Source organism: Melopsittacus undulatus, chromosome 4, assembly GCF_012275295.1.
Source record: "Melopsittacus undulatus isolate bMelUnd1 chromosome 4, bMelUnd1.mat.Z, whole genome shotgun sequence".
Classification (NCBI taxonomy): Eukaryota; Metazoa; Chordata; class Aves; order Psittaciformes; family Psittaculidae; genus Melopsittacus; species Melopsittacus undulatus.
In genome coordinates this window covers 86,783,455-86,808,103 of record NC_047530.1, presented here as the reverse complement: position 1 = coordinate 86,808,103, position 24,649 = coordinate 86,783,455, and the positions used below count along the sequence as shown (strand labels likewise).

The 24,649-nt window shown below is 39.9% G+C and overlaps 1 protein-coding gene across 1 annotated transcript in view; it reads right to left on the bottom strand.

The window, feature by feature from the left end:
• Nucleotides 1–24,649, bottom strand: part of CNTNAP5 (contactin associated protein family member 5) — a 295,407-nt gene that overhangs the window by 105,006 nt on the left and 165,752 nt on the right. Inside the window, exon 13 of the mRNA XM_031053410.2 lies at nucleotides 6,122–6,228. Within this exon, the coding sequence (XP_030909270.1) occupies nucleotides 6,122–6,228 (107 nt within the window). The remainder of the gene's footprint in view (nucleotides 1–6,121; nucleotides 6,229–24,649) is intronic.

Genomic DNA, 24,649 nt, shown 5'->3' with positions numbered 1-24,649 from the left:
GGACACAGTGGAGAGCATGGTATTTCAGCATGGCTGTTGAAAGTACTGGTGTCCCTGTGGTGATGGTCACAGCTGATGCAGACAGGGTTCAAAAGGGATTGAGCTAGTCCCACACTTACTTTGTTTTGCAGTAAATTCCCAAAGAGGAATATTCTCTGTGTTATTCATAAGGAAATGTTGATCAAAGGGAAAAACTTTTTTAAAACGAACACCTCTGAGAAATGCAGATGTACAATTTACAGATACACAAACGGAAGGGAAAGTATTAATAAGACAGTAATTTATTACAAAATAAACAACGAAAATTCATATCCCAGCAACATGGTGTGAACAAAAATATGCAGTAATGCTAAGTACAGTACTGAAGGCTTGATATGAATATTAAATGTGTTTAGTTTAGTCAAAGAACACCAATGTGTTTAAATACACATGGAAGAATCTTATTCCATGAATCTCAGACAGGAAAACTGACTACTCAGGACATGCAAATTACATGACTAGACTCACTGTTAGACATCTGGCAGCCTGAAACTCTCTGAACCTCATTCATGCAGCCAGCAAACTGCATACACATCTCTCCGCCTTGGAACATGAGAGAATTACCAAATCCATGGCTGGCACTTTTAAGATGCAGCTCCAGTACTGCTAATGATCTGGCTGAAGCCATATTAAGCTTTTCAGATCAAAAGTGATATATGCAGTAAGCATATTAATATTAAAAATACATTTTCAAAGCCTGGAGTTATGTTAAGTTTATGTCATATCAATGACTATATGACATTTCCATTATTGGATGAATCTTTCCTCCAGCAATTACCCAAGCCAATAAGACACATGCCTGTATGTGCAAGATAGATCACACACAAAAGCAAATATCCAGAATTAAATTACATTCTCTTAATTATCACCTTGCAAAGCTTTGGGACATGTTGACATGTTGACATCCCATAACATGAAGAATAAAACATTATTTTATATATCTCATAATCTTTTATGCATGTTCAGTACTCTTCACAATAAAATAATACACCCAAGACTAAAAGCCATCTGAAAACTATCATATATAAAAATAACAGAAATACAGAAGGGAAAGATGAGGCTTTCTAAGGGACTAACATAACTCATAGAAAGAGGAGATTACTAACCATTACCTTTCAATAAAGTTATAACATTCTGTATCTCAGGGCCATTTTACACTGGTCTACTGCTTTCACTATCACATGATAATTACAAAAGAGAATTAATAGCATGAGAGAGATGACTATGCAGGTTTTAAACTATGATCTTCCAATTTAAAATATTTTGTATATATATATATATATATATGCCTGTAACTTTTGTTTCTCTCTGTTTCTCTCTCTGTCTCTCCCACCCTATAATTCTGATCTAGCTTCAGTTACCTGTTTTATGTCCAAGCTAAAACAGCCTCCCGCTATAGATGACAGACACTAGTATGTTTCAGAGGTGGTCCATGAACTTACTGTGGACAACCTATCTCACAGTGATATTAGTCATGTTCTGAAAACAGCTCACACTCTGTTATATATAGAAAGCAAGCACACCACTATCTTAGATTAGATGTCACAGTATCAGGCAGCAAAAACAGATGAGCTGAATCCCACCCAGGCCTTTTTCCCAAGCTGTGTACTAAGATCAGTGCTTAGATAGAAGTCTAAAAGAGGAAAACAGAAAACAAACATTACATTATTATCTATTTTGCTAGGGTTCACACAGGTGATCACATAAAAGATGCTCTCTTATCTATCTGGATTAGACAAGACTACTGTAGTACCTGATGGATCAGTAAGCTACCCACCACACTGTAGAAATGGGAAAAGTATTGATTGTTAAAAGGGCTTCAGCTGAGCTAATATTTCAACTTATATAAATGCAAGCTGTGTGAATCCCATTTAAAAGATAAACCAAAATCAAACCCATGCATTTGACAGAATTGAAATAAGATTGTGTCCTCAAAGCACTGTCTTAGGTACAGATCAGCTCAAGTAGTGGTAAGCAAACAGTTCTAAAGGAAAGAATCCATACCATTTCAGTACACAATATAGATCACATACAATATACCTGCAAATTGGATCCTTTTCCCAACAGAGGTGGAGAAACTAAGGCACACCAAAACTCGTACATAAGCAAAAGCAACTCACCTACCGTTGGCTTAATATCCTACATGGTTATTCCATGACTCCTTGTTTTCTCAAACTGTGGGCAGTGAACACCCTACCCAGAGACAGTGAGCACACATTCTATATTTTCATCAAATGGAAATGCAAGGCACTAGCATATGTTTGGAGTTTAACAGCTACAGTTAGTAGAGAGATGAAAACATAATTGCTAATCAGGACTGTGACTAGCCAGCAAGATGTGAATTGCACCGGAAGCTGGAATGAGATTTAAATTTAAATCCTCATTCCCCATTGGAAGAAAGAAAAAAACAAACCAACCAACCAACCAAACAAAAAACCCCCACCAAAACCCCAAAACAAACCAAACCCCCAAACAAACAAAAACAAAACAAAAAAGACTTGGAAGGTATTGATAATTTTGCACATGTGGCAGCTTGTGAAGGAGGATCAACTGTCACCAGAGAAATGGACTTATGCATCAGGCAATAAGCTTTGCAAGCAAGAAGCAACCTATTTAGAAAACATTCAAACTTTTCCCATATGTCACTTGAAAGACAGAAAACACCAGTGGGTTTTACCACTATTCTACCTGTATTTACAGCTAAACTCAGAGAAGAGGAAGAGAACATAAGCAGGACCAGATGAGACTTCAGTTCATGAAACTTGTCTGCCACAGAATAGTTATTTAATAGGACATGAACCTACACCTTTTCAGTGGTGGAACCTCATTTGGATCCTGTAGATAGCCACAACTCCTGTAACAGTTTAAGACATTTCAGGACAAGAAGGGATTTTGAATGAACAGGAAAATACCTGAGGTTTGCAGAAAATCGACTGCCTTTAGGAAGATTATATTAAGGCCATGTCTAGACTCAGCTGTTTCTTCATATGTGCACTTTTGCTTCACTCTCATGTCTTGAATTTCAACTATACCCACTTTCAGTCATGACAGACACAATCTTGTCCCACATATCTGACATGGTCATGCAAATGTCCCAGCTGTGCCTTCTATCAATTTACTATTCTGTCCTAACACTGTCTACTTCCCCTCTGTTGCACTAAATGCAAACTATTTATCTTTGCTTTTCATGGCATATTTTCAACCTATCTACCTGTCATGACTGGCATTTTCCCTGTCAAAAATGTCAAACTCCTCTGGCTATAGCCTTATATTTGTCAAACCAGCACATTATTGCTTTCTCTTATGTCACTTCTTCATACCTGCAAGCATTCAATTTCTCCCTCTTTTTAATCTCTATGACATTTTGCCTACAAGAAAGCCTAGCAATAATTATGTACCTGGTAGACTGAAAATGCCACCTGTGATGCTAATGAAGACTTTCTGGCACTCCATCACCTGCATCAGCGTGTTTTTTCCCCTCAAAAATTTAACTACAGATTCTCTGGAGAGATGATAGTCTATATTGTTACTTGTTCCTCACAGTGGGATTCAGTGTGGTCCATGAGTATTTGAGAAGAAACCAGCAAGATTTCTTATGTATTGCTTATGTATCATTGCTCAAAATGCACTTTAACATATTACAGATGATAGTAAGGTAAGGACAACGTATCTTCAGATTTCAGCTCTTTAAATGGTCTTATTCTAAGCTGGTAAAATATAAATCAATTATTATTAGCAAATGCACATCCTGCAGTTCTTCATGAAAGAATGACAAAGATTGAGACTTTTATGTTGTTCAGCCAGTGGCACCCACCTCTTACAAACACCAAAAGAGGCAAAACCAACACTAATGCAACTCGGAAACAAAATCCATTACATTGAAACTATTCACACTATGTGTGACTTGCAGCAGATTGCCAGTTAAGTCTTTCCACTGTTACTGTATGGACTTATGTCTGAAGGGCAGTTTAATAAAAGAAATAGCCTCTCCAAAGTAATACAAGTTCAATTTCAGGCTTGTCAGCCTGTCTTCTAGCAAAAATCAAAAACTGTTGAAATAATGTTTCAGACCTTAAGAAATTAGATGTTTTACTTTGATAGAACTACATGGAATTACAATTCCATGATTGGAAGAGTTGCCTGTGCACTAAGGATATACAAGAGTTATGCTGTGATCAGATCTGCAGCTTTCATTCACCTGCTACAAGGTACTTCCGTACATCAGTCACTCTCATCTGAAAGTGATTATGTCTCCTGTTCTGCAGGTTTCTTATCAACAGTTTGCATTTGCCCACTGGCTTTGAAATGGTTTCATTGCACATTTCAAGCACATGAATGCAGCTCTCCAGACTAATGTTGCTGTTTATCAGCATCGCTTGGCTTACAGGGCATCTGGCTCTACAATCTAGCTGGAATCAAATCAGTTGCTGATAATATGGTTGTAAATAAACTGAGCAGCTGAATAGCTGTACATGTGTGCACAGCTTGATCTGCTGGAAAGTCTCAACACAAGATCTTCCTGAGAAACTTTTCAGAATAGTTTTTACACATCAGTGAATCTTAAATATCTATAGATATGTATGTGCCTTTGAGAGTGCAGACTCAAGTTCACAGAACCAGGAGGATGGACTAGCTCCGTGCAAATGTCTATGAGGAAAATTGGTCATGCACCAATCCTCTGCAGTAATGAGATGCTCCTTCTTGGAGCACCAGACACACTGAGCTGGCATAGACATAATGAGCCTCAGGCCCTGAGCTAATACGACAGCGCAGATGCAGCTTAGAGTTTAGTGTCCCGAATCACATTTGACAGTTAACAGTGACAAGACTCTTCCTTCCCCAAGGAGCCTCCCCCTTCTCACCAACCTATTTGGCCATTTGGTTTTGTACCAAAAATATCAGCTGGTGTAAATACACTGCTATGCCCTCAATCGCTGCACACACTCTGGGCTGGGGATTTTGAAGAGGGGTGATGATTTTGCAGCAACAAAAAGCATTAGACAAAAAGTTAAAATATCTTTTCAAAACTATGAACTCAGCATTTTAATTCCCATTTGTGTGTGGCTTGGCATGAATTCAAGACTAAACTTTTAGCTTACTTTGCTCCTACAATGTAGGGTTCAGGTGACAGATCTATGAATAGACCTCTCAACAGCTTCCCCTGTCAGCTGCAGACCCCACACCACAAATGATTTCACCATTAATTAGTAAACCATTAAAGTCTTCAGAATTACAGTGTGGTTGCCAATATTCTCAGCTTCAAACCACTAAGTACCTTTTCTTCTCTTCTGCTTTTTAGCTTAACAGGGCAAAAATGGATTTCTCACTAATCTTTTCCTATCTGTGGTCTGAGTGCTCATCAAACACCTGGAGTGAGTATAGTTGTATTCCTGGAATTGTTCTTAACTCACTCTTTTTTACTTTTTATTTCCAGTGGCAGAACAGTAAGTTTACCTTCATTTGCTGTTTTCCATTTTAGTCAGCTGTATGAACAGGCTTTATTTTGGCTTCCTCTTTCTCTCTGTTTTTTATTAAAATTCACAGCATGCTGTGCTTCTACCATTTGATACTTGTTGTTTTTAAACCCTTAAAACACTGTATTGCTTTTGCTGAGGGTTTCAGTAGCTGCATGCTTCATGTACTGCCACTGTTTCAGATTCCGTATCAGCAAAATTCCAAAATCATAAGTTGTTGAAAACTGGGTTCTTGCAAAATGAACTTTTGGATGATCTAAAAGCAAAGGAGCCCATGGTGTCAAAATTGATGTAGAACCCCAAATACAGCTCAGCCCACCTAAATGTCTAATGAGCAATGTGTCTACCATGTATATGTAATATTAATGGATTTAAGATTTTCCAAATCAATGAGAGACAAAATTGTTGAAAATCAGTTAAAATAATTTGCTTCTTTTATTCAAAAAATGCAAATGGATTTCTGTGTATTCCCAACCCAGTTATTGACTGGTTTGAATCATGTCAGGACATGCTACATCCTAAGATATGATATCTCACAAAGCTCTAGTTTATGTGCAACTTGACATACCAGCTGTAGTAGAAAACACTGTATGTGTGGGTTTACTTACAGTTATGACAGGTTTCTCCCATGTAGCCTGTATCATTACAATCACAGTAAAAGGTGGTCCAGGACTGAGAGCATTTTCCTCCATGTTCACAGTAGTTTGGTAAACATCTAATCGGAGACAGTTTTGAAAAAATGAAATTAATGTGCTGGAAAAAAATATTATAAAACTGTCTCAACTCCTCATTCAGGCAAGAGTTTCCCATGGCTGTATCACTGTAAAACACCTGAAATAACGACATGTTCCTCTGACCTGTGATTCACTTCAAATACAAGCACCGAAGCCAACAACATTTAATATATCCAGCAAGTAGTTAAAGATTACTCTCCAAAAAACATTCCACTTGTCCTGCACTTGCTAACAATTAAAGTGTCACAAACTTAGCAGGCACAGAAAAGGACAAGTAACAAGTGAAAATGATACTGAAATCTTGTTTCACAGGAGAATCCCCTGTTCTTTGATTAAACAGGCATCACTGTTATCCAAATTAGGCTGAGTTACTTTTGTGGTAACACAAACAGCATGAAAATATCAGAAGTGAGAAGAAAAATATGCTTCAATTATGAATTCTGTACTCTCTTCTTTCTCTCATTTTAGTTGGTATGCCTCTAAAGTACTATTGTGAAGCAAATTATTAAAAGAAGAAAGAGGCACAATAGCATGCAGCTTGGGAAGTGAACGGAAACAAAATCTGTGGGAGATAAATTCAATATCCAGGACAAGAAGTGAATGCTGATCTGAAATACACTGGTGTAAACATGGGCAGTGTAACGGAGTTACACCATCCACCAGGGATGGTTTCATTTTTTCCTTTTTTGGTCCTTCTTCCCCCCTCCCACTTACTGTATATTAGATAATCTCTTTTATACTGCATGTTTGGCTTTTAAAAAATTAATAACTTGTTTATACCACTGATTCAATTGTGATCAGTGGGTGGATAGAAAAGAGGCAATCAATTTCTCTTTTGCACCCCAGCACTCTATTAAGGTGTGCTTTGCTGTAAATTGAGCTTCAAACCCCTTTTTACAGCATAGATGTTTCAATGGTATTAGCAGTGAAGTCACTGATGCTAGCTAGATTTGTATGAGCTGAGGACATGATTTTATTGTTGCTCATCTCATCTTTAAGAAATGTTTCTGCATGTGTCCTGGGTTCAGCTGTAATAGTTATTTTTTCTCCTTCTTAGTAGCTAGTGCAGTGCACTGTTACCAGCTGGACTTAAACCATGACAACATGTAAGTGTGCATATCACCTTTAACCATGGTTTTCAGTCTGTTTCTTTTAGAATCTCTACAATTAAAACACATTTTACGCATGCAAGCAGAACATCTGTATGTCACTAAAGACCACCATCTTCACCAGTCTCCCAAGCCGTACCAGCCAAGCATTCATCAACTTACCTGAGTCCAAGGCTGTTCAGAGCTGCCAAAAAATGACAGCCTAAAGAAACCTGTTTACACTCAGAGAGGCCTATCAGACTCACCTCTTGTCCTCAATGTGCAGTATGCAAGTATGTGCATACATACATATACTTATCTAAGTGCGAGTCTGAGATTCATTCTAGAAGTCAGGTTTACTTTATCACAATTTATACAATCATTCATCAAATTAGGAAGATAATATAAAATGGTAATATGAAAGATTCATTATTTTATTATTATACTTACTCCATTATTATAGTAATTATTTATTATTCAAACACCAGAGACATAAGGAACTTGAGAACAAACTATGTTATTTATAACTATTTGTAACATCTTTTGAAACAACTATAAGATATATTGGTCATATAAAAATGGTTGCCATGGCTTCTATTAATCACAAGGCTCAAATACAAAATGAGGAAAGTGAATGGGTATCCTGGGTTCAGCAGTAGCAGTCATTTTTTCCCCTTCTTGGTAGCTGGTGCAGTGCTGTGTTTTGACTTTCGGGCTGAGAACGGTTGCTGATAGCAAGTATGTTTTGAGTTACTGCTCAAATATTTGGTTTGTCCAAGGCCTTTTCTGAGCTCATGCTCTGCCAGGGAGGAGGGGAGGCCGGGAGGAAGCAGAGACAGGACACCTGACCCAGGCTAGCCAGAGGTATTCCATACCATAGCACATCATACCCAGGAGGTAACCTAGAGTTACCCGGAAGGGCTGGAGCTCTGGGGGTTGGAGGAGGTATCAGTCGGTGCTCAGTCAGGCAGGGTGGGGTGAGTTATGGGTCAGTGGCTGGTGGGGTGTTGTATTCTCTTCACTTGTTATTTACTTTATCATTATTATTTGTAGTAGTAGTAACAGTAGTGATTTGTGTTATACCTTAGTTATTAAACTGTTCTTGCCTCAATCCGTGGGGGGTACATCCTTTGGATTCTCCTTCCTAACTCTCCGGAAGTTGGGGGAGCAAGGGGGGGAGTGAGTGCACAAGCTGTGCGGATTGGTTTAAACCATGACAATGGGAAACACATGCCTGATTTTCCAGCTCACCAGGGAGCTTTTTTCAGTGCTGTGGAGAACACAGAGGCACAGAATGACAGAATGGTTAGGGTTGGAAGGAACATCTGGAGAGCATCTAGACCACTCCCACTGCCACCACCCACCTGACAAAGCAGGTTCACCTAGAGGTTACGCAGGAATGCATCCAAGTGGGTTTTGAATATATCCAGAGGAGACTCTACAGCCTTCCTGGGCAACCTGTTCCAGTGCTCTGCCACCTTCAAAGTGAAGAAGTTCTTCTTTATGTTCAGTTGGAACTTCCTGTGTTTCTGTTTATGCCTATTGCCCTGTATATTCTGCTGCTGGGCACCACCGAAAAGAGTGTGGCCCCATCCTGTTGACACCCATGCTTAAGATATTTGTATGTATTGATCAGATCCCCTCTCAGTCTCCTCCAGGTTCAACAGGCCTAGCTCTCTAGCCTTTCCTCTTAAGAAAGATGCTCCCGTTTCCTAATGCATAACCCTCCACTGGACCCTCTCCAGTTGCTCTTTGTCTTTCCTGAACTGCAAAGCACATAACTGAATGCAGTACTCCAGATAAGGCTTCAGCACGGCAGAGTAGAGGGAGTGGATTACCTCTCTTGACCTGCCAAAAACACTCCTCCTGATATATCCCAGTATACCATTGGCCTTGTTGGACACTGTCATGGGTTGAGCAGTAGCAGTCATTTTTTCTTCTTGTAGCTGGTGCAGTGCTGTGTTTTGACTTCTGGGCTGGGAACAGTTGCCTGATAGGGAGCATGTTTTGAGGGTGTTTTTGTTCAAGGCCTTTTCTGAGCACGTGCTCTGCTGGGGAGGAGGGGAGACTGGGAGGAAGGAGAGACAGGACACCTGACCCAGACTAGCCAATGAGGTATAACATACCATAGCATGTGATGCCCAGGATGCAACTGGGAGAGAGAGAGCTGGAGGGGTGGAGCTCTGGAGGGAAATGGAGGAGGGAGCACGCGGTGCTCAGCCGGGCAGGGTGGAGTGAGTTATGGGTCGGTGTCTGGTGGGGTGTTGTATTCTTTTCGCTTCTTGTTTGCTGTATCATTATTATTTGTAGTAGTAATGGCAGTAGTGGTTTGTGTTGTGCCTTAGCAATTAAACCGTTCTTATCTCAACCCGTGGGGGCTACATTCTTTGGATTCTCCTTCCTAACTCCGTGAGTTGGGGGAGCAAGGGGGGAAGTGAGTGAGAGTACTGTGAGGATTTGGTTTAAACCACGACAGACACAAGGACACATTGCTGGCTCATGGTTAATTTGCTGTTCACTGGGACTGCCAGGTCCTTCTTTGCAGAGCTGCTTTCTAGCAGATCAGTCCCTAACCTGTACTGGTACATGGGTTATTCTTCCCCAGATGCAGAGCCCTACACTCACCTTTATCAAATTAATTGGATTCCTCTCTGCAAAATCCTTAGCCTGTCCAGGTCTCACTGAATGGCAGCACAGCCTTCTGGTGTATCAATCACTCTTCTCAGTTTTGTATCATTAGCAAACTTCCTGAGGGTACACTCTGTCCCTTCATCCAGATCACTGATGAGTAAGTTGAACAAGACTGGACTCAATACTGTCCCATTGGGAGTACCTTTTAATGGTATGCTGGGAAACAATATAACAGAGCCTAACACCTGGCTGGTACATTGACAGCCTAGCCAGACCCTCTGCCATTACATCTACCCTTGGCAATGGTGAAAAGAGATTAGAGGCTTTGGGTTGATGCTGAAGAAAGCAAAAGCAGCCTCTGATCTGAACCATCTGTACTCTGCAGGACTATGCCAGCTCCCTTGAACTAGCAACTCCCCAACAGCTTCATCCTAAAGCCCGCAGGAGAAGCACAGTGTTTCAACACCTCTGCGGTGACATACATTAACTTTGTATGTAAGAGCAGATTTGTTCATATTTGTATTTGGTAATGCCTGCCCTTGCCCTCAGCGTATTGTGTTTGCTTCTACCTACTATTTGGTGACAAACATTCATTTATGTCCCCTGTACAACAGCAGTAGTTACAGCAGTAGTTATATTCACATCATAGGGTGCTGGCAACAAGAAATATCTGATGGCAATAAAGCTTTTTGGATGGGTAAAAAGAACAGAACTATGTTATTATCATAATGTACATCATCAGTGTGATGGACAAATATGCTTTTTGCCTATTTTAAGCTATGTTTTATTAATTAACCCAATGCAGTAGAATCAATTACTAGTCATCTGTGGTTTGCCAAAGGCCTGTGTCAGAGGCTTAGCCATGTTTATTCCCTCAAAAGTTTTCTTTTAAAGGCCTTACAAATTTGAAGGTCACTTTTCAATTCTACTTGTCTTACAAATGCAGACACTTTTTCTTCCACCAACAATGCACAAAACTCAAGTCAAACTAGCCATGTAAGCCTTTAATGATATTCATAAATTCAGAATTAAACCTTTTTTCTTCCTTAGTCTATTTGCTTTAATTAGCACCAACCACATTGATCTTGATTTTGGTCAGAAAACTAAGAGCTTACGAAACTAATTTCTTTGCAACTGTAATAATTACCATAATCCAATTCTTGCTGAGCAGTTGTGTCTTCATTATAAAATTTATCCTAATTGTCTAAGAACTCAAAATTAAGAAAAGCTATGATTAAAATTAACCAAGGCATGGATATATCACAGGTTGTTCTATTTGCTAACTGTCCTGGATCCTCATGTTGAAGGATTTAAATAGGTATAATTAAAAATTATTATTTGCATCCTAGTAGAATCAAGCAATTTTAGCAAAAAATGCAGTGGTATCATAGAAGATTTCATAGAAAAAAGTTTGCAGCAGGCAGCCCCTGACCTATTTGGAATTGAAATGAACAAACAGATCAACTAATTTTTTGTATCATAAATGGGACACTTAGAAATTTAATAATTTGCCTAAGACAGTTTGTGACAGACCAGGGACTCCGATCTTCCAGATTCCAGATTAATTCATAGAATATATCATGGTGAATGAGTCTTATAAAAAATAAGTGAAGCAAATAAAATTTTCCCTCCTCTCGCCAAGCTTAGCCATTCATCTAAGTGAGCAATATGCATAGCCTGCACAAAAGCATTCACTGACCTTAGATGAAACATTCACCTCCAAAACTGGATTTGTGCTTCCTCTGAATTCAAAGGACAAACTGCATAGGCATTAGAGTGCAAAATTTGGCCTTCTGATAGGAATGATGAAGAAATAACAATGGCAAAATTACTTGAGTGGGAAGGCTGAAGGAGTTCTGCACATTTGATGTTACACTTGACTGGAAATAAACCTGGTACTTTCAATAAGTACCTCTCAGATATGGCTATAGTCAGCACAACACGTTCTACCTGCACCACTCCTTAGTCTTCCTATATAAAGAGGAGAAAAAAATCCCAAACTCAGCTATTCAGAGAATAACATGCACCTCCTCTATATTAAGACTGTCAATATACATAATTCTGAGACAATCACTAAGTCCCTAAAACTCAACAATGCCATAACAAGAAAACACAAAACATTTATACATTTTTTGATCAAGAAAGTTTTTGTCTGAACTTATCTCAAATTTATTTTATTTCATCATGTTTTCCTGCTTATGGGCTGCAGCTATTTCATGTATAATTAACAAAATATAACATTTACAGCAATGACTTCATATATGTATGATGAAACTCATAGTGTTACAGCCTACACTTTACTTCAATAAAATGTCTTTGCTCTAAATTCAATAGATTGAGGCCTCTTGCAACAGCGTGGATTTTGGCCCTGCTCTGCTGAACTGTAAACCTGTGAAATTCCTTGCCAAAGATTATTTTGGATACAAGAAATGGATTCAAGGGGAGACCAAGCAAATGTTTAGAAGAGAAATCCACCAAAGTTACTACACTGAAAATGTGTAACAACTTCAGGAATTTACCAAGGGGGGGAAAAATTAAGATCAGAGAGCTTTAGAAAAGAAAGTACCACAGAAGCATATCCAACTTTTATTTTGCCTTGCATGTTTGTGGCAAAATAGTGAGCTAGATCTCCTTAACTGTAGAGAAAAAAAAAAGAAAAGAAAAGAGAACTTCCAGAACAAGAGGGAGGGAGAAAGAGTGAGCAATGTTAACACTCTTCAGATCTTTGGTATTCCTCAGAACACATTCTCTCCTCATCAATACACTTCACAAATTCTCCTTTGCAACTTTAGAAAACTCTCACAACTTTTTAAAAGGTGTTGTGGCATACTTTAAGTTTTGTTTTTTTTTAAAGCCATCCATATTTTTTCCCTAAATCTATTATGTTATGAGAAGTCATCAAATACAAACAGAACAAAAGCAATGTGAATAAACACGATTTTTCCTTTCCATGCTGGAAATAATTTACTTTATCACATTAAACAGATTTAAAAGAAATCTAAAGAAAACAAAAAAAGGCATTTTTGTAATTCTAATAATTTGTCACATATTCCAGGTTTTCTTCTTTCTGATATTTCCAAAACTTGATGACTGAACTTCTAAAACATATTATTATTTCCATTGTTGGCCACCTTGGTTCTCAGATTGCACTTTCTTACCACTGTGAGACCAGCATTTAGAAGATCTAAACATTGGTGCCAATTGCCCTCATGCAGGCGGCTGGAACAGAACTGTGGGAGAAGGTTGTGCTGGGATTGGCAAAGTGAAGGTAAAAGAGGATGCTAGCTATGAGTTAGAAAAAAGGCTATTTTTTTTAAGGTTTGATTGCTTTGTTCTTAGAACACCTACATTTTTAATAGAGGCAAATATGCTGACAGTTTGTCTTGGCATCAGCAAAAAAGATTTTATATAAATAAATGTGAAAATGAAAAATAGGAAACAAATAAACCATCCTGTACAGACAGCTGTTTCATTTAGAATCCATCATTTTACAAAGCAAAAGCAGAAAAGCCATCTGCAAAACCAAAACAAACAATGACAGGGTATTATATCCCACATATATCCCTGTAGTTTGCCTTTAATTTACCATGGTGGTTGCAAAATGTATGGAGTTGAACCTCCCATATATTTTGACTCTAAAGGAATAGCAACAGAATCACAGAATAGTTAGGATTGGAAAGGACCTTAAGATCATCTAGTTCCAATCCCCTTGCCAATGGGGGTGAACTCTATTGAGGTCCCCCCAGAAACTGAATTCCATATTCAAGTTGGATTCTAAAAGCTGAGTCACTTAAGTAGCCCCCTATCAAAGTCAAAGCCACCTTCTTTCTCCACATTCATTCAGGGCAAAATCCCCTCTCCATCACTAGTGGGAAGTCCCTCCACTCTTTATCAAAGACACACTCCATCATTCTTCCTCATGTACAAATCGTTGCAGTTATAGCAAGGAATTAATCGTGCTCAAAGCCCTTACAGCATTTACTAAACACACTTCAAACGACCAGATCAGCGCTCTCTGCAGTGGCATCAGGTAAATGAGATTTAAATTCAGCACCAACTTCTTGTTTTAATTGAAAACAAATACAACTAACAAACTTATCTGGAAAAGAAAAAGTCTGAATTAAAGCACAATCTGTCTCCAAATCAGGTGTGGTGATGTGAGTGTGGCAGATGAATCTGAAGAAGCTGTATTTTGTTCTGAAACACAGCATTTCTACAGACCAAGTGCACCCTTCGTGGGCGTTGAATTGTTTTTTTGCAGCTCATCTTGCATGTATGAAACAAACTCAGAGAAAACAAAAAGCCTTAAAAATAATGCAGGGTGGGCAAAATCAGTTCCTGGCAATCTCCAAATAATCTGAGAATTCCCTTTTTTTAACATGAAAGAAACATAAAGAGCAGAAAACAACCCCACTCTTCCGTGCTAGCATCTTCCACTGTAGCTGCCTATTTTTACATAGAATTTGTTCTGTACAAACGTATCCTTGTTTTAGAACTACCACAGACCAAGCTCATCTGACAGTGCAAAGATCGTATACCAATTCAACAGCAGAGAATTCTAATTGTTTTTATTACACTTGTTAGTTGGCCCTTAAGCTATCAGAGAGAAGAGCTCTGTCATTTCCTGCATTAAAATAGATACAGGAAGACTGGGGGATGTTCTTGAGAACTGCAGGGATTTTAATTCCAACACCCAGGTTTTGGGTGGTCTGGTTTTGAATTTTTTAAATTTTGCCCAGTTTTTCTGCATCCTAATCCTCCACCCTGAAACTTGAGTGGTACTGAGGGGGTTTCCAAGACTCGTACTCCAAAACGAGCTATCTGCAATGGTTTAATTATATTAGTTAGCATGTCTAATTTGTTACATAGGTGCATAATTTTGGGAAGAACCCAAGCAGTTCTACAACTCTTACAGAACACCACGTATTCTATTTCCAATACTATTTTTTTTCCACAGTCTATTTATCTTTACAAGGCAGTAAGCCATTAAGATACCTTTTTCACCTTTTCCTTTCATGCCATGCAACATAAATAAGGTTTAAGATATTTTCCCCATTCCATTTCCATATCATGATTTCCAGTGCTTTGTTTTGTTTTTAGCATAAAGAAACAGGAAAAAGATACATTCTGTAAGGACATTGTGATGAAAGAGGCATTTCTATCAATATTGTAATTTTTGCTGTTAAAACACATAGCAAATTGCCAGTGTTTTACAAAGTACCAACACAAGCATGAGAAAAGGAAAATTTTGAAAACCTGTCCACAATTTCCTTAATTAAAATAGAAAATGATGTTTCAGTATTCCTTGTACTATTTGTAAACACGTCTACCAAAGCCTACATTTGACAACAGGCAAGAGACAAAAGGTGAGTGGGAAAAGAGTCACTCACAGAACTGAAGTGAACCTTTTAAGGTGACACAAAAAATCAAAAGAACTCTAACCTGGACTAGCAGATCATTATAATTAGACAGGACAGCCTCTCCTGTATGTGGCAGTTAATGAAAAATATCTAGAAAAAGATCCAGGTACTCCAGCATCTGAAGTGTGCAGTTTAAATGCTTTGCTTGGCTAATGATTGAGATACAGGTGGGCAATAATCTACTTTGGGATTTACCCAAGATCAGAAATGTTTTAAAATAGGACAGATGACATCTCCTCTTATGTCTTCAAGTTGTCCCAGCTTTGATCACCATCTGAATTCAAGTGGTGTGATCTAAAACCATCAGATTTGTTGCTATAAAACCAAAAAGGAAAACATCAGATGAGTTCCTGTAAAGAGAAAATAATCTGGACTATAAAATAACTGTCATTTCTGCTGAGAAGACCCTAAATACTAAAATTATGAATACTAGAGAGAACAAAAAGAATGGATGCTAAATTGTGGGTGGTGGTTTGGTGATTTTGGTTTTTTTTTTTTTTTCATTCTTTCTGTAATGCATTGCAGGTATTTATGTGGGGGTGAATTCAGTATTTTTAAACCCAGCCTAAGACTGTAAAAAAAAAAAAAGAAAACTCACTGGGCATAATTAGCCAGGGTATTTTCTCATTTGCATGACCACATCTGGGGAGGAGGTGGGGGAATAATATAAACTTTGGCTTCTGCTGCAAGGAATATGTTAAATCTTAGAGATTTGGGAAATGTACAGAGACTATGCTTTCATTTATCCTAACACCCTTCACCTACAATAGTAATTAATTTCCCGAAGGCCCATTTTGACAGTACAACACATGAAGCAATGTTAAGTTCAGTACTGAAATAAAAGGAAGAAAAGGTAAAAAAAAAATACTAATTTTTGCAAGTAAAAAGTTATAGAAAAATCTAATGAAATCTACAAAGCAAATAGACATAAAACAAGATTTGAAAGGCCAGCTCCATTTAGCAAGAAAAAGGAACACTTTAAGTTAATTTATTTAGAAACTGTTATGAAGAATTTTCATAGATAAAACATGGGTAGGGATAAAAGGATAGGGACTTAGGATGCTATTTGTGCTCCATAACTCCAGTAGTGCATACAGGGAAGCAAACTCATGAATCAACTCAGTATGCTTCTCCCTAATGAGGTAAACTGCTAATGCCAATCCCATAGCAGTGATTATTATGTATACCACATGCTGCTTTCTCCATTTCTATTTGCTAGGAGAATTGGAATATGCAGATGAATCTTTGTTTAATAAGGACAGTGGTATCAGTATGTGCTTGTGTCTGCCTGCTGATGCTACAGAGATGAAACACTGATAGGATTCATAAGAAAGTATCTGAGGTCAGGTTTGCATTCCTTATTGCAGACCTCTGGAATTCTCAGGATGTCCTGCAAGATGTGCCATCCATCCATCTGCCAAAGTGGATTAAACATGAAATTTTTATTTTTCCTTCCCTCCTCCCCCCAGGTCACTTAAGGAAACTGAAGTTCCTAGTGTTGTCCTTGACAAATACTGCCAGTATTTGCTGTAGTGAGGGCAGGGTGCCAGACAAGTAAAAATAGGACAACCCAGTCAAAGCTTCAGCAGAGCAAAATCAACACGAACTTCAACAATCAGATTAAAGTACCTTAGCAGTTGTAGACCGGGAGAGCAATGCATGCAGTTTATGCATTCATGTGAAGCTGAGTCTAAAGGAAAGCAGCCTCTAACTGCCATCATAATTCATTTATGAATAATGACAGGTCCAACACACAAATGGCCTTGTTAAACCCAAGACTACTTATATACTGAAGCACAAATCATATATAGAACTTACGACAATATAACAATGCCTGTACAAACAGTTCTTCTCCATCTGCCTTGACCCTACCTCTCTCCAGGTAAACTTCATTACCAAAATGTCAACAGTTTGAGCCAGTGCAGAAATAGCAGAACCGTATGAAATGTCAGATTCCTTAACAGGTCTTTCTCTGTCACTAGCCAACTTAAATAACACGTCCTTTGTGATGAGAGTTCGAAGTCATTAATGCAACCAACATCATTGCCAAGGATGTGTCTCCAGAGGATGTGCCACATCTAAGGATGTGCCTCCAGAGGATGTGCCACATCTAAGGATGTGCCTCAAAAACCTGGTGGAAACAACCATGTGTTTAGCACCATCTTAAGGGGTGAAGAACACTACTTCTGTGAGAGGTGTTAAGTCAGAGGAAAATTAGGCCATTTTTCCTCTTAGGACAGCTATTTGTCACATGTTATCCCAGCTGCAATGCCTTCTTAAGCACTTCCCTTTACAGAATTTAGAGGAGTTAGTAGAGGGAACCAAACCAGATCTTACCTCTTTGTGAGCACACAGAGTTACAGAACTCCTGGAAATTGAGTTTTCTTATCTGTGACTAATGCTGCAAAGCAGTTTGCCCCACTGCATGTAAGAAGTGGGTGAGATTAATAAACCCATGCCTTCAAACTGCAGGTAACACCTCAGCCCTTGCTGCTGTATTCCAAGGGGTCCATCTGCTGTAAGAGCAGCCAGCCTTTCTCAGCCCAAGAGGAGCATCTGTGCTGTATGATGAAGGGCTGGGAATCCACAGTGTTTCTGGACTGAGATTTAATGATTTTCTGGCACATTTTCCTAATATCCATGGCAACTCTTGAGCTTCAATATCTCTTGAGCCCACATTCCTGCATCTATTCTCTGAAAAAGATGCCAAGCGCAGCAAACAAACAAGTCAGCTTCAGGACTGAAGCTAGTATTTCTAGTCACAAAATCTGGCATTCCAGCCAAATGCTGAATGGGAAATCCCAGAGCTACTCAACAGTGTGGCCAAATTCTCAGCATCTGCATATTTGTTTTCCTACCCATTTAATTTATTTTTAAATGAGAGGCTGCCTGAATTTCCCCCAAGCTACATCTTCCATTGTTTGCCCACACACACAGACCCACACCCTCACAATTCCACTGCCACATAGGAAGAGAAAAACACATAAGGTATTAGTACTCATCAAAATTCAAAGATTCCTATATATTTTGAGATTAGCACAGCTATAGATGACCTTAAGGTCCTTTCCAACCCTAACTATTCTATGATTCTATGACAAAATATTTTTTGCTTTTGAACAGAAGAGGTACAAAGAGCTGCCCACAATGAAAATTATGTTTTTGAAACAATAAGGAATTTGGGCTTCCTAGTCCCAAGATTATCACCTCCATCCAGACTTCAATGCTGCCTCTCCTGCAATTTCTTCCCTCTGACAGTGTCACTGCAAAAATGCTGATAAGTGTAAGAGCATCCTACTGAAAACTTTGTCAGCTTTCAGTAATCTGTGGTTTATGGATGCATGTACACGTTACTGGCTTTTTCCTTTATATTTGACCTCTACAGCATCTAACAACCATTTGCTGCTGTGTAAGGTCTGAATAAGGAACAGCAAATTCTTGTTTATTATTCACCTCCTTCATGCTGCTCCTCTTTGCACAACCCTGCCTTGCTCTCTCTTCTCCAGGCTGAAGAGTCTTAGCCTATTTAATCTTTCCTTGTAAAGAACAGTTTGTGGCACATAAAAGAACAGTGTCAGTTTTAGAAAGAGCTGTGAGGCCTGAATGGCAGACTCATAGTCACAGCTGCACACAGTGCCACCTCTGAGTGACCCAGAGAGGATGTACTTCTTGAAAAGGGATGCTCAGCCAGGGTTGAGGTCAGTGACTACATCCAACAGGATTCGTGCTTCATCTTTTAGCATTTGAAATAGACATTGTGACAGGATCAACACACAACTGTTGGGTTGATTTACTAAGAGGAAGATGTTCCTGTACCTCAGTCCCCACATCCTCCTCACAGCTTACAAACTTCTCACCTTTATTTTGACCACATATGGAAGAGGGATAGACACCTCAGCTCCAAGAAGTCACAGGATCTTGTCAGAATAGAGAGATAAGTAAAAGGGAATCAAATTACTCTTTATAAAAGAAAAATACACAGCCTGAGCGGAGCCATCATTCTAGACACCATGAAATGTGCAAAGAAAAAATGACAAGAAAAAAGAGTGCAATAAATTCTGCAATCACAGAGTTTTAGCCTCCAATTGTAAAAATGAATTATGCATTTTTATAAGCAAAAACCAAATTAGAGGAGTGACAAATTTTTAGAAAGTGTAGCTCCTTCTTCCCTACTTCCTAACACTCCAAACGTAACGTATACATCCCAGGCTAAAAAAAAAAGCCACCAAAACTTTCCTATAGGTTACATGGTCCCTTCTCCCTGCTACAGCACCATCTTGAGTGTCTGAGGGATACATCTACCAAATGACCTTTTCCACAAGTATCAGAAATCCTGAGCTGAATTCCTGAAAGATATTTCCCACATGCTTCAGTGTTTTGCTTTTTTTCTTAAGCAGTGTTATTGACATTTCAGAACCCCTAAAGCAAGAACAAGACACAGTTATTTCAGCTGAAGGAGAAGCCTAAGTGAATGCAACAGAATTGCACAGAGTTAGAGGGAACTCAGATCACTTAGTCCACACATCCCAGAGCAGGGTCACCTGTACCCATGCTTGCTATTTCTCACAGACTCACTTAAGCTATTTGTAAAGCCTTCCAGTGACAGAGACTTGACAGTCTCCTCAAGCAGTCCATCCCGTGGCTGCCCACCTATATATCTTGGTTAGAACAGATGATTATTCCCTTCTGCACTGCAGCAGCCTTTTAGCACCTGAAGACCATTATGCTGCTTCCCCTCAGCAATCTCATGTGCTTAGAGACCAGAACTTAAAAAATCTAGGTTTTCTAGACCTATATTGTGTCTTTCCATATAGGCAAGGCCATTCAAGAAACAGTTCGGGATCTGTATGTGTTTTCAGAAAACAGAAATTTAGAAGCATGACTGCAAACGAACCTAGGACAGCCAAATACTAAGTAGCAACCCTGGCTAATATTTACTTCACCATATTTGCGCATCCCCCTGCTGCTCCTCACTCAGATGCATTTGCCCACCAGTTTTGCTCACTAGCTCTGTTTTGCATTTCAAGATTTATACAGTTGCCAATGACTCCAATTTAAACCCAAATGTTGTACATACTAAGAGTTTGGTATTTTGGTATCAATGCTATGGCTTAGGGGCCCCGCTTAGATCAAAGGAATAGCAGCAAGAATGTTTCCCTTCTAAGCCAAGAGAAAATGTTGCATGAAGAAAAACCTCAACTGATCTGAGTTTATGGCCCATCACAGTACTAAATAAACTTCAGGGCAGAGAAACATCATTAGCACTACAGAAACCAATACTTTGTTACCACTGTCTTGAAGAAACAGGTTAGGATTTGTCAGTTTAAGAAGGCACAAGTAGACTCAGCCCTCAATTCTACACACACACACAGTAGCCAGGGAAGGGAAGCACTGGCATCAATCTTGTGCCTTTCATCAGTGTTAAGAAAACTGAAAGAAGAGCTCTGCTCCAGCCACACTGCTCAACTGGATGCTGCATTAGATGAAGCTGTGGTTTCTTACCCTGCTGAGTGATAATTTTCCTTTCCTCTGACAGATGGACCCCATCAGCCACCAGTAGACCAGATTTCTCAAAGTAATCCCATGGACTCTGCAACCGTTTGTTGATTTGCCAGATGTGACTGACCCTTTCAAAACCCCTCCCTTTGACTGAGAAGATTGCTGAAAAAACTGTCTTCACTCCAGAGTCCTTTAACACCACTCCCAGGGCTCTGCAATCCTTGATATCCCTACCCTATTTCTGGGAGGCTGTTTGACAGGGTTTGAAAACACTGTAATACACTGAGGAGGGACACACATAAGTGAAAACACCATTAGGAAAAATACATCCTCTTATGCTTTTTTTTTTTTTCCTCTTCTAAACCAGAAGTACTTGGGTTGGTCTTTTCCCTAACACACTACCTGCAGGTAACAGGTAAAGGACAGCGAGCTTTGCCATACACTTCAAGGCAGAGACTTAGTGGAACTCAAGGGATGGGAGTGAATCCCTTCTGACTTAAAGCACCTGTGAGAAACATCCAGACATCTCTGCTTTGTTACTTTCTGCTCTGCACCATGCCATAGAGGGGGAATGCCAGCATGCTGTAAGAAGCTGTGTTTTCTGAAATTAATTCAGTGTAAAGCAAACAACCCCTGATGTGCACCTGCACTTTTAACCAACATGAAATCCTGAAAAGTCAACAACAAAAAGGGATAAAATGAAATCTACCTCCTTTTAAATATGGAACAGACCTCTATGGCTTAGCAACATATTGTCTCATTTTTCCTTTACCTCTCATTAGAATGGGGAAAACCACATTGCAGGCAGCTATGACCACTAACACTTCGCAACAGGAGCAATATAAGCACCACACTTTGCAACATCCTCAAACAGACTGAGCAATCTGTGTATTTGGACAACCACAACAAATATATGCACTATAAATAAACAATTAAAATAATTAGCTTGATTAACAGTAGGCAGGCAGTGGGGATAATGCCAAGAGTCCTACACATACATTGCTATGATAAAAATTGCTTCCTCCTACGGATTCTACTTTCATGTTCCACAAGGCATTGGGAAAAATTTGCAGGAACAGCTTTGCCTTGAAGGAGGTGAAGAAGGAAATAGGGTGGTACTTTGTAGGGCTTGTGGAACAGATTATAGCTCTGATATGAAAAGACTGGGGATGCCTTTCCTTGCACAGGATGTGTCACCTAAAGACAACCTGTAGGTAGTGTACAAAGAAACGGCAAATCAGAGACGTCTTCATATGAAGCAGTAGGAAATCAGTGAAGCTGGCACTACAGCTGAGGGCTAGAAACAATCACTTAATAGGAGGTGGTGCTAACTAACCTTCTTCCATCATCAGGACATTTTGCTGTGTTCAACTCAGACTGAAAGCACAGAAGTCATGAGTTTTCTGTGTGTTATCTGTTAATCCCAGTTCTTACACATACATCCTGAACTGCCCACTCAAACAGGACCAGAGTAGCTGCTGGGTGGCTCCATCTAAATTAAGAGGCTCATCACTTTATAGCGGGAACCCTGGGGAGGGGGTGTGCATTTGGGGGTGTGCATTTGAGTGTGTGCATATATAATATGCTTACACAACTAGAGTCTTTCTTTAAAACTCAGTTTATCCAAGCGAGAACTACATTGGTGAGTTATCAGCATTATACTCAGACTAAACCTAGAACACAGCATTATACCAGTTACTAGGAAGAAAATTAACTCTATCCTAGTTGAAACCAGGACACTATTGATCATAACTACTACAGATCTACCTAGATCATTTAGTACAGACAGAGAAATTTAAGGCTGTCCAGAGAAATGCATCAGAAGAGAGTGCTTTAGTCTTGACAAGATCACATATAATTCTTACATGTGTGATATACAAACGCCCTTAGTATGGGGAACAAACAAGAGAAATTAGAGATGTGTGCATGTCTACAGGGATATGGCATAATAGGTATCACGGAAACATGGTGGGATGGCTCCTATGACTGGAGTGTAGGAATGGAAGGTTACAGCCTCTTCAGAAAAGACAGGCCCAGCAGACGAGGAGGGGGAGTTGCTATTTACGTTAGGGATAGGCTGGAGAGTATGGAACTCTCTCTGGGGACAGGTGATCAGTTAACAGAGAGTTTGTGGGTCAGGCTTAAAGGGAGAACAGCGACAGGGGACACTACTGTGGGGGGCTGTTACAGACCACCTGATCAAGAGGACTCTGTGAACGAAGCGCTCTATGCACAGGTAGGAAAAACCTCACACTCCGAGGCCCTCGCCCTCATGGGGGACTTCAATCACCCTGACATCTGTTGCAGAGACAGTATGGCCTGGCATGAGCAATTCAGGAGGTTCCTCGATTGTGTGGAAGTCATCTTCCTTCAGCAAGTAACAGAGGAGCTGACAAGGAGAGGTGCCATGCTTGACCTCGTGCTCACCAACAGGGACAGGCTCATTGGAAATGTGACACTCCAGGGCAGTCTTGGTTGCAATGATCATGAGATGGTCGAATTCGAGATCCTCAGGACACTGAGAAGAGCGTGCAGCAAGCTCACTGCCCTGGACTTCAAGAGAGCACTTTGGCCTCTTCAGGAACCTGCTTAGCAAGGATCCATGGGATATAGCCCTAGAGGGCAGGGGGGGCCAAGACTGCTGGTTGATATTCAAAGATTACCTGCTACAAGCTCAGGAGTGTTGCATCCCGACTAGAAGGAAGTGCAGCAGGAGGGGCACGAGACCTCCATGGATAGATAAAGAGCTGCTGAGGAAACTTAGAGGGAAAAAATGAGGCTTATAATAGGTGTAAGCAAGGACAGATGTCCTGGGAAGGACACATGGATGTTGCCTGGGAAGCTAGGGACCAGGTTAGGAAAGCTAAGGCCCAATTAGAATTAAACGTGGCTAGGGATAAGAAAGAGAACAGGAATGGATACTATGGGTACATTGCAAATAAAAGACAGACTAGGGGCAATGTGGGCCCCCTCTGGAAGCTATCGGGAGAACTGGCTACCCTGGATTTGGAGAAAGCTGAGGTTCTTAATGACTTATTTGTCTCAGTCTTCACTGGCAAATTCTCTGACCACACCACCCAAGTCTTGGAAGGCAGACACAGGAACTGTGAGAATTAAGACTTTGGGCCCACTGCAGAAAAGGATCTGGTTCGAGACCATCTTAAAAACCTGAATGTACACAGGTCCATGGGACCTGATGAAATCCATCTGCGGGTCCTGAAGGAGCTGGCAAATGAAGTTGCAAAGCCACTGGCCATCATAGTTGAAAAATCATGGCAGTCAGGTGAAGTTCCCAATTACTGGAAAAAGGGAAATATAACCCCTATTTTCAAGAACGGGAAAATTGATGATCCGGGGAATTACAGACCAGTCAGTCTCACCTCTGTGCCTGGCAAAATCTGGGAGCAGATTCTCCTGGAAGGCATGCTACATGAAAAACAACAAGGTGCTTGGTGACAGCCAGCATGGCTTCACTAAAGGGAAAACCTGCCTGATCAATTTGGTGTCCTTCTACCATAGGCCTATGGAACTAATGGACAGGGGGAGAGCAGCTGACATCATCTACCTGGACTTGTGCAAAGCATTCGACACTGTCCCACATGACATCCTTGTCTCTAAATTGGAGAGACATCAATTTGTTAGGTGGAGCACTCGGTGGATAAAGAACTGGCTGGATGGCTGCACACAAAGAGTTGTGGTCAACGGTTCAATGTCTGTCTGGAGACCAGTAATGGGTGGTGTCCCTCAGGGACTGGTGCTGTGAATGT